The following is an 11,268-nucleotide window of genomic DNA, read 5'->3' as shown; positions in this document are numbered from 1 at the left end:
CTATCTAGGCTGCACCATCGTGGTTAGGAGGGTCGCTCAAAACAAAAAGGGCCGCGACGGCACTGCAGATAAAACCCGCCGAGCTTGTAAAGCAAAAGGTACAAAACCCCGAATCGAGTGCAAGAAATCGAACTTATATAATATTCGAGTGATTTTCTCCGAGAGCATTCAACAGTATTATTTTCAATTTTTGTAAGATCAAATTATTTTCTTGCCCATCCTAATTCCTACCGACACTTAAATTAATATATTCATGATTTGAATTAATTTACTAATTTTCTTCAATTGTCTAATTAAATAATTTTGAATTGAATTTTCTTTACTTCATTCAATCTGCCGATTTTGATTTGAGATTTCATCTTTGGAAGATCTGAAATTAGTTTTTGAAATTGTCCGAGTTAATTAACCTGAGGAAATAAAGCCGAACCTCTCTGCGATCAATAGGATCTGATCTATACCCTGAAATAGAGTCTAACAAGTCGTTGTTTTGTTATCACATTTTGCAAGAGAATAAATGAATTGAATAATCATGCATGTACTGCGCATCGAACGTAATCCTAGGAATTTTGGCCGTAGTTAATTTTAAAATTAAGCAGTTGCACGTCTCAAGTAGTACCTTGGCCTTGTGGTGCAAATCGCCGTCGTCGCCGAGACCGGCGACCGTTCCATTCCGAACCAAACGTTGTGAGAATTGGCGAGAATTGGCGAGATACTTCGTTTCGGACTTTTCGGAGTCCCCTCTCCACGTCTTTGCACACGCTCGTGCCCGCGCTCGAGAAATCGCCCAATCAAATCGCTCCGCGCCGAATTGCTCTGATCTGATTGGCTGCTGAAAGTGCTGACGTCATTTCCTGCTTCAGAACCTTCTTCGTCCAAAGTCTCCATTCTCCATGATCGCAGAAATCCACGCTTGGTAGAGGCCGCTCGCCATTTTCTCGCTTCTTTTTTCTGCGAATTAAGCATTTAGATTCAGATTTTGCGCCCCGTTTTTTCTTCACACGAACGCATTCGATATCCTTCTTTCAGATTTTCGTCAATTCGGCTTTTAGTCAGTCGAATTTGCAAGGAATTTCGCAAATTTAGTCTCAAAGCAAAAGATTCAACATGTCGTCCGGCGTGTCTGCAGCTAATTCACAAAGGCTTCAGAAACTGTTCGACGGCGTGGACAGCGACGCCGACGATGCAGATGATGGCTTCTACTCAAAGGTGCAAGAGCCGAAGGCCCATCAAGATGGAGAGGTGTGTTTTTTTTTTCGAAATTGCTTTGTACACCTTTTTACGAAAAAAACGTGCTCGTTTTTTTTCCACGATTTTATAGACTTCGACTAAAATAACGTGACTGTACATAATGGCATGCATCATCATTTTACTTTTAGAATATTTTATAGCTAAATATTTGTTTCTTACGTTTTTTGCATACATTTCAATATAGATGACGAAATTTTAGGCATTACCAATTAACATTTTAAGATCATTTAGCTGAATTATATTCGTCGTAATTACATAAAATGGGTGTCTACATAAATTCTGATGCTCATGATAATTGTTCTCTTGCATTTCTTATTTCATTGTAATTTTTGAAATTATGTTTTCTATTTCAGTCAATTTCCTTCAGCCAGAGCTCAAGCCCTACCCCATCTCAAAATTTGCAGCCAAATGAAAGCTATGCACTTTCTTTTGACAACCCTATGGTAATAACTGCAGATTTTTTTCTAAATTTTCTATAATGTACCATTTTATTGTAGAGCAACCAAGATTTTGTCATCCTCGAACAACCGCCAGATGAAATCCTGCAGTTGCCTTCAAATGATGAAATGTTTGCTGTGATCACCAAGAACAAATCTGTGGATGAATTGACAAAGGAAAATGCTTTGCTCAAAGAGATCTTGATCCAGAAGAATGCTGAACTGCACAACTCGCACGATGTGCTCGAGGTCAACAAGAATTTGATTGCCAGCAATGAAGCCCTAATTTCTGCCAAAGAGAACAAAATTGTTGATTTGAGTAAGGAGAATTATAATCTGATTGAGCTGATTGATGTAGTCCATTGCGGTAGATTTTTAAGTCATTATTTTTTCATTGTTGCAGTGAATGAATTGAAGCACACAAAGAGATCAAACAAAATGCTCCTTAGAACTGTTGTGAATTTTGCTCAAAAGTTGAAACAAAATGGTGAGTTTATTTTAATTCAATATTAACAACCTCATTTTTTGTTTCTGTCCATTCGTATCTTAAAATTTATTTTCTAACTTTTTTTGTAGGTTTGCTCACAAATTACTACATAAAGAAGCTTTCAACTTGGAAGAAAGATCTGGATGAAAATAAAGATGGTAAGTATCTCCATTGAGATTGGTTCATGGATTAAATTATTAAGCTATGTTATTCAATGTGCTTTAAATTAAAATTTCTTTATGTGACAGCATTTCAGTTAAATAAAAATTAACATTTCTGATTGACTAATATAAAGCATGAAAATATTATAAAAAAAATTCTATGAATTGAATTGAACTATATTTTTTCAGGCAACCAAAATCCATTTGATATTGAAGAGGAAAAGTTGCCCCCTGTTGAAGATGCCACAAAAGAAGCACCAAAGGTTGTGGAGCAGCAACTTACCTCTGAGGTGCGGATTAAGCTTATTAGATGTGATGCCGATCAAGTTGAGACACCTGAAGCTGCTCCTATTCTTGTTGAGAAAACTGAAAATGATGTCATGAATGTGCCCGTCTCTGAGCAGGAGGCCTCAAATCTGTCTTCCAAGTTGGTTATAGATGAGGAGGCCCCTGTTGAAGACCCAGAAGAGAATACGCCAGTCATGGGCTCTAAAATGGAGGTCTCTGTTGATATCCCTCAAGTGGATGCCCCTGTCAAGAACTTTGAAAAGGATGCTGCTGCCAAAGACCTTGTCAATGAGGCCCCTGCTGATGTCTTTGAGAAGGTAGCCCCTGTACAAGATGAAGAAATGGAGGCTGATGCTGAACTGCAGCAATTGGAAATGCTTCAGGCTAACGATGATCAAATGGATGCCGATGAAGCCTCCAAAGAACCTGAAAAAATGCAGGTGGACAAAATTCTGGAGCCAGGAGAGGGTGACAAAACTCAGATTGATGTTACCTCTGAAGAAGATGCCAACATTAGGAAGTTCAATGAACGCTTGTTGGTGAGGGTTCCCAGAAAGCATCTGAAGAGGCTGTCTGTGTCCATGAAAACCCCTGTGCTTCTTGGAATTTGGAGGTTCTCTCCCACCTCTGTCACAAAGCGTCTTTTGACGTACAAACCGACCCTGCTCAAGTTGTTCGGTGTGCTCGATGACACTGCGACAAAAACTTGCATTGATATCGAGGCCATTCCATTGGAACAAATTTATGAAATGTACCAAAGTGGCAATCAGGAGGAAGATTCGGCTGATGATTCTGCTACCTCGAGTGAGGAACTGTCTGGCTCGGACTCCAGTGCTCTGGAATCTGAAGATGACATCCCTGCAGTCGTGAGTTTTTTCTAATTATTTAACAAGATTATATTGAGATGAAATAAAATTTAATATTAGGTTGAGCCTCCAAAGGAAAAGGAAAAGACTCGTAGCCAAGGAAAGAAGCCATCAAAGGTTCAGCAGCTGAAGGGCGAGCAGAAGGAAAATTCTGCTGATGATTCTGCTACCTCGAGTGAGGAACTGCCTGGCTCGGACTCAAGTGCTCTGGAATCTGAAGATGACATCCCTGCAGTCGTGAGTTTTTTCTAATTATTTAACTAGATAATGTTGAGGTGAAATAAAATTTAATATTAGGTTGAGCCTCCAAAGGAAAAGGAAAAGACTCGAAGCCAAGGAAAGAAGCCATCAAAGGTTCAGCAGCTGAAGGCTAAAATGTCCAAAAACAACCCTGTTCTCCAGAAAAAGCGTAATAAGTAGACACTAGGTCTGATCAAGATGTACAAGCCTGAGCAACAAATTATAAAGTTCTTAGATCATCGTCTCCCAAGTACGTTGTGAAAAATTCTGCTTTTTTATGTTTCTTTACTCGGTAAAAATTATTCTGCCAAATTGTTAAAACAATGGCCAAGTCAATTAGCTCTATGAAATAAGATTCCGTACTGGGGTGACAAAAACCACTCAAAATATATGCATAAAAATTGCCAGGCTTAAATTTTTAAGTTTTTCTCAAGAGGTACATGTCACTGTAAACATAAAATTTTGAAACAAATATAAAAGGATTTCTAGAAAAACATTTCTCTCTTGTCGCTTCATTTGATGTCATTCCGAAAATCAGTTGCTAAACATGCTAAATTGACGTTGACTTTTAATTTGCTATTATAATATTGGTTGGCGACGGCCCACTTACTTTTAGACGCGCATAATTGGTACTGTTGGAGGTACATTTCACGCTTTTTGGAAAAATAATTTTATTTTTATAGGCTCGCAAGAAAAGTGATCATGCAAATAAAGAAAAAAAGTTAATTATGTATAGTGACGCGTGCACCGTGGACTCGGCGCCGCCGAAAGTTTTATTCAAATTTAATTCTCATATTGAATTCGAAACTCAATAAGGTCGGGACCTGCTATTTTATCTTCGAGCCCGCCACTGCCGACAAAAGGCCATTTGAGAAGAAAAAAACATTTTTAAAGAAAATGAATTATTACTAAATTACTTGTGGCCTGGGCAGGCCCAATTAATTTATGGCTGAAGTTTTTACTTCAAATATAGTTTCTGCAAAAATCCGAGTGTTTTGATCAATTCATTTCCAAATAATACACTTTCAATTTTAAAAATAAAATCTGTTTTAATTGAATAAAATTAATTTCAACTAATATGAATCACGTCTGCAGCTGAAATATAGCAGGATTATTGTTTTTTTTCTGTAGCTAACAATTAAGAAAACACCAGCAGAAAAGCACAACAAATTTTCAAACACCTCATCATAGTTCCAATTCAACAAACATGAATTCCACTTAAATGAACATTTTTAACCAAATTATTTGTGCCTACAATATTTATGCATTAGTCGATCTCCATGGAAACAAGGAAACTACATCAAGATGTTTGTGTTTTGCAAATTAAGCTGCAGACATACGCCTGGGAAAGCTATAGATGCTTAACAAAATGGAACGTTCAAGGGGTATTAGGCCCCTATTATTAGGTATCAACACCGAAGCCAACAAAATCAGAAACCGCGCGTCGGAGGAGTGACGCAACCTGCGCGTCGGCCATGTCGTGCAGGTTGCATAAATTAAATTAAAATAACATTTCATTGCATACATACAAAAATATTAATTGAATCACTGAATGCGAGAAATATGTTTACTGCATATAAAAGATCTAAATTTTGATTGGGACTGAACACTTCATACCACCCATTTTAGCTTAAACAATAATTGTAGTTTGGCTTTGAGCAGTGAAGAATTTTTGCTGCAATAGGCATGTCGTGTGTGAGAAAATAATCATAAATAATAATTAATCACGTGGGACGTGTTTTTGGAGCGGCTGAGAGTAAACAGGTCAAGAAAGTCCAATTTCACCTCAAGTCCAGTGTTTGTTGAGAGGGAACGACGACGAGACCTTCCGCCCGCGCCGCCCGCCATCCAATATAACGCGCGGCACGTGTGTGTAACAGACAATTCGGAACGGGACTTGTTTGCATAACAAAGCTCGGTATTCTGCTTCCGTCTTATTGCAAACCACAAGCAGCAACCAAGAGTGCTTTGTTTTGTTATCGCTCCCAGATTCCTCTCTGATTAGCTTAGGTATCTGTCGTTGGAAATTGATGTGATTCAAATACAAGCACCTCTGGTCTGAAGTTGTGTGAAAAGAAATTCTATATTTTTAATGTGATAAGTTCGACGCGCTACAAAAGTCACAAGTAGCAAATAAACAAGAAGCTGATGAAATTCCGCTTTCTCTTCAGCGAAACGTGACATATTCTTCACTGTCAGCGCGGCGCGGCGCTAGATTCAAAAAGTGCGTGACACGCAAGCAAAACCATTAAATTGCAACGGAACAGCTGCTGATGATTATTATTTTCGTGTGCGTGGGAACTTTTCGAGTGTTTAAATGACGCGCCCATTATTTTCCGCGGATGCATATTTATTTTCTGCTTTTACTCCTGGCGTGCCGCCGCGCGCAGGCATAATTCTTGCCGCCTTCATTATCCTTCGTTGATGAGTTGTACTTTTTCAACGCGCTCGCAGCCCCATTTTCAACCCCGATCGTTTTACCCTCGCCTCGTCCGTCTATTTGCGTTTGGCAGGAAGGCTTTGTTTCGCTCGATGCGGGTTTCAAAAATGCGACAAGATCATTTTGAATAAAATTCTTTAATTAATTTCAAATAACTTGCTGCCAGAAAATAGATTAATTGGAAAATTAATAAAATTAATAAAAATTTGTTAATAAAAACAAATAATTGAAATCATTAATTTTGCAATGGAAATATTGGTGGTTTGCGAATATTTGTGAATATTTCTTTAATTTTTGCATTTGCAATGACTTGAGAGTAATGAACAAATTAATTTTAATTCCACACAGAATTTTAAAAAGTACAAAAATTTCTTATTGAAATGTCTATTTAGAAAATTTGAAATGTAGAAAATCGATCTGACATTATGAAAGAACGGACGAGGGCTGCTTGAAGAAAATGTTCCCCTCTCGGAGTGGAAAAGAAATGCACCAGAAAAACAAGGACGGCGCATTTTGTGAAATTTCACATGTCTTTTCCTCAGGCTCCGAAATTATTGTGTCATTTTTCCAGCGAATTGCAGAAAAGGCGCACATTTTCATTTCGCGGCGCGCGAGTTCTCATTTTCTTTCCTGGCAATACAATTTCGAGCGAGCGAGCGAGTTGATGTTTGTGCCAGCGCCGTGGTGCTGCAGAAGAAAATAAAACGTCTGCCGAGCAATCCCAATAAATATTTTTTCTTGCTAATGGCACCATTAAAATACGCGCGCTAGGAAAACGCCGGCGTTTTTCCATCCGGAGCGAAACCGCTGCTCCTGCACACCCTCTCAAAGAGAAAAGAAAGAGAGCAGCTTTTGGTTTCCCTTAGCTCGCTGGGCAGCGCGAAATTTGCGTCGCCATTAACCGAGAATGGGTTATAACGCCAAATGGGTTTTGACCTTTCGCCTCGCTCGCGTCGTCTTGTTTATTTTTACATTAAGAAGACCTTGTTTGGCCTTTATGTGCTTTGTTTGGGCCGCGTAGCTCATTGGCAGCATTTCCTGCGTGCAAATAAAAATGGCCCATTTCGGGCTGACAACAATTTACAAAAAAGGCCACTTCAAAAGAAAAATTAACCAACAATTTTGTGTCAAATAAATAAAATAAATTAATAGATATAATTATTATTTTTAGTGCATTACTTTATGAATTTAATTTTACAATTCATAAACACATCCTACGAGTTATGATTAAAAAGACACACAATTTGGCACTTGAAGGGACGTGTCTGCTGGGATTTATAGTTTCCATCACGGCACTATTTTGATAGTAAAAATCACCTTCAAAAGCGAAATAGGAAAATAGATATAATTTAACAACGTACAAAGAACCAGTGCTTTTTAACGTGCGAAAACATTTTGAATTTTAAAGATTTCTTGATTTACTGATAAGATTTGTTTATTTCATTGCTGCACTAGTGTTTGACGGTACCAATTTTTGAAAATTTTCCCGTCCCGTTCCCGAATTTTTTTCAAACAATTTCCCGAGTCTGGTCCCGTTCCCGGGAAAGCCTAAAACGAAATTCCCGGACCCGTCCCGAGTCCCGATTCCCTGCAATCAGCTATTAATCGTCCAGTTTTCGTGGTATGCAATGCAAATAGCACTGATTGTATGTACTGCGGGTTGCTTAATTTATATCAATACCTCAAATTTCTAAATTAATATTGTCTTGATTTCTTAATTTATTTATGATTATGTATATTTTTTTTAAAAGAAAGTGCGAAAATGAGTTTGCAATTAGAAAAATATGATATTCAAAAACTTTTAATTTTGACTTGGCTTGAAAATTATGATTCATTTGACAGAACATGGAATTGAAAACTGGTTGTCTTTGCAACTAACTTCAATTTCCCGGTCCCGCGTCCCGTCCCGTTCCCGCTGCTCTTAAAGAAAACGGTGCCGGTCCCGCGGGGACCCGTCGGGACCGAGTCCCGTCAAACGAGTGGTAGGAAGTTCCCTAAGTGGAAGTTGCCGAAAGTGGAAGTTGCCTAGTAAAATGGAGGCAAAAGGTGGGGCCAGGGTAGCATGGGGAGGAAATGGGCAGCATCGACACATAATTTGACAGTAGCTGAAGCCAATGAGTGAATGGAAATCCACATAAGTGTAAATGTAGGTCGAAATTGCGAATTTTTGCATTGAAATAAAAAATCGCATGTACATTGAGTGTGCCAGTGGAACCTCCCGAAAGTGGAAGTTCCCGAGAAAGCTACTCAATTTCCACTTTCGGGAGTTTCTACTTTTGGAGGTATATTTTTTTTATTTTCTGAGCTTTTTAAAATTTCATTGAGTGGAAGTTCCCGAGTGGAAACTCCCTAATAGTGGCTTCAAGTATTGTCCGAACTGGAAGGCAGGTGGCGCTGTTGAATCTGCGTGAAGGCACCTCTTCGCCGTGGAAAAAAATTTATATATTGACTTGGAAATAAAAACAACTTAAATTTATTTGTTTTTGAATATGAAAATGCAAAGGAAAAATAATAATATTATTTTCTAAAAACAAAATTATATATTTTGTTTTAAAATTATTTCGTACTAAAGAGAGTAAGCGACGATATTTCAAATTTAATTATTACATTTCAGAGCATTAAACACTTTTCTTATTTGTTGCCTCTGTTTGCGATTGCTCGGAGCAGAAAAAGTCTACTGTTCTACGACACCAACGGTAAATAAAAATAAGTACCATTCATGTCTGATGAACGAAAAATATAATAATTAGGTTCTCAAATGTATAAGCTCTCAAAGAGCTTAAATTAATTTTCTTTCTTCAAGAGAATCAAGAGAGATCAAATTTCTGTTTCAAATCAGGTTTCCAATTAATTTCTGAAAAATATCTACAATGAGCATTAATTACAAAATATTTTTGACACAACCTAATATGGCAAAAGACAATTTTCCTTGTAAGGTTATAATGCCTTTATTAACCGGATTCAAACTATTATTACTCTTATTATTATAATTAAGAATTCTTGATAAGAGAAAAATGAAATAAAATTAACAAACTGTTTTTTCTAAAAATTAAACATTGATTTCAAAAAAATTGAAGCATCGCCAAAAGGTGCATGGCGCTTTAGAGGTTTGTAGAGCTACGTGTATTCATTAAAATGGGTAATAGGAGAAGCATAATTATTTTTATAATATAAAATAAAATTATTTGAATGACTTTCAATCTTTTAAATTAACTTGATGTTTTATATCAAAAATTATATTTCGGTCAGATACGGAACTAATAATGATGTAAGTTAAAGGAGAGGCAGCAAAAGGAAATAATAATCTTTTTCGTCTCTCCTACGGTCTGTGGAATCAGCTGATAGCGGTAAAAATCTATTTCAGTTTTCAATTGTTCTAAGCACAGCAAAATATAAGACATGCATCATTTAATTCTAAACAAATATCTTTACTTTGCCTGTTTTTCTCAAAATTTTTTATATTTTAAGTGTCATTAAAATTCGAAAATATGGATTTTTGATAAATTTTAGAAAAAATGTTATTTTTCTGCATGGTAAACGTCTTGTTCGTAAATTTCTGACCAGCGGTTTTCTTAATAACACGCACAATAGTTTTCCATTTTTGACGCATTTGTTTCTCACTTCAAATTTAATATAAAAAAAAAAACAAAAAGTTATAAATTGCTTTGCAACGGGTTTTTGTGCGTAAATATGTGCTAAATTTCAGTGATTTTTAAAAACTATTATAAACAAAAGAAAGTGCAGTATTCAGTTATATGCTAATTTTTTTAAAGTTTTTCACTTCATCTTTCGCTCGCGTTGGAATATTTTTTAAAATTTTTAGACATAGATGCGGCAAAAATGATAAAATGCATAAAATTTGGAAGATGAGAAATGAGCAATTAATACATACTATTCGACCCGCCCCATTTTAACGGCGCGAAAAACCAGCCGTAAGCTTGCTGCAGAGCAAAGCAGAACTTTTAGAATACTTCTAAGCGTGATTTCAAATTTTATAGCTTTGCTTATATTTATAATAAAAGGTTCATTTTTGAAAAAGGGGTTCAATTTTTATTTTAGCATTAAATTTGGTATCAAGAATTTTTTCGTGACTGCAACTGGAGCTCAGATAATTAAATAATAATGCTCTAAATATTAACAAATATTTATAAAAATCGCAAAACATGTATATTTCAAGATTTTAGCCATGGAATACATTATATTATATTTTAATTTAATAAAAAATGAAAATTAATTAGTGCCTTTTTGAACCAAAAAAATTGTTTTTACATTAGCAATGAAATTGCCGATTTATGAAATTCTTGTATTTGTTTACTTTCCATTCGATGCAGTCCATGAGCACACAGCAAACAAAACTAAACATAAAAAACTCTGAAAAAGGCTGAAGTATTTTTATTTGTGTTTCCACTATTTTTAATTTGATTTAGAATTTAGATTAATAGAATTTTATTATGAGCAATTGATTTAACTTTAAGTTTTGTTTTTATTGAAATCAAAATTATGAAATGCAGCCAATAATTTAGAATAATTAAAAAAATTTCATAATAATTTATCATCATACATGATTTTATTTCAAACTCATTTGAGATTTAGAGATTAAAAAATAATAATTCTGCTCAGTGAGACAAGCAATGCAAGTGCATTTTTAGAAAACTCAAATGCAAAAAATCCTTATTGTTTTGTTTGATAAAATCAGATAATTTCATCTCAGCTGATGAGAGACGAGGCCGAGAAGAGAAATAATGTTTTCTCCATTCATTCGCAGGCCCAGAGCTGCCAAAGTGTATCTTTCTCTCGCAAAACCTGCAAAAATTGCCACTTTTGCCAGCAAGTGCACCTTTTTCGAATACTATTTGATAAACAGAGGTGTTGCTGCCTTCACGCAGATTCAACAGCGCCACCTGCCTTCCAGTTCGGACAATACTTGAAGCCACTATTAGGGAGTTTCCACTCGGGAACTTCCACTCAATGAAATTTTAAAAAGCTCAGAAAATAAAAAAAATATACCTCCAAAAGTAGAAACTCCCGAAAGTGGAAATTGAGTAGCTTTCTCGGGAACTTCCACTTTCGGGAGGTTCCACTGGCACACTCAATGTACATG

The 11,268-nt window shown here is 36.2% G+C and overlaps 1 protein-coding gene across 1 annotated transcript; it reads left to right on the top strand.

The window, feature by feature from the left end:
* The first annotated feature begins 859 nt into the window (after positions 1-859).
* On the top strand, positions 860-4,202 carry LOC132198886 (uncharacterized). Its single transcript, XM_059623167.1, has 9 exons — positions 860-913; positions 1,027-1,239; positions 1,602-1,691; positions 1,746-2,004; positions 2,089-2,172; positions 2,262-2,330; positions 2,523-3,487; positions 3,548-3,724; positions 3,785-4,202. The coding sequence occupies exons 2-9, from the start codon at positions 1,105-1,107 to the stop codon at positions 3,905-3,907; spliced, it is 1,902 nt and encodes a 633-aa protein (XP_059479150.1). The 5' UTR covers positions 860-913; positions 1,027-1,104; the 3' UTR covers positions 3,908-4,202.
* The last annotated feature ends 7,066 nt before the right edge of the window (positions 4,203-11,268 follow it).

Source organism: Neocloeon triangulifer, unplaced genomic scaffold, assembly GCF_031216515.1.
Source record: "Neocloeon triangulifer isolate White Clay Creek 2 clone unplaced genomic scaffold, ASM3121651v1 ptg000013l, whole genome shotgun sequence".
NCBI lineage: Eukaryota > Metazoa > Arthropoda > Insecta > Ephemeroptera > Baetidae > Neocloeon > Neocloeon triangulifer.
The sequence above is the reverse complement of the archived record's forward strand: the minus strand, read 5'-3'. Positions and strand labels throughout refer to the sequence as shown.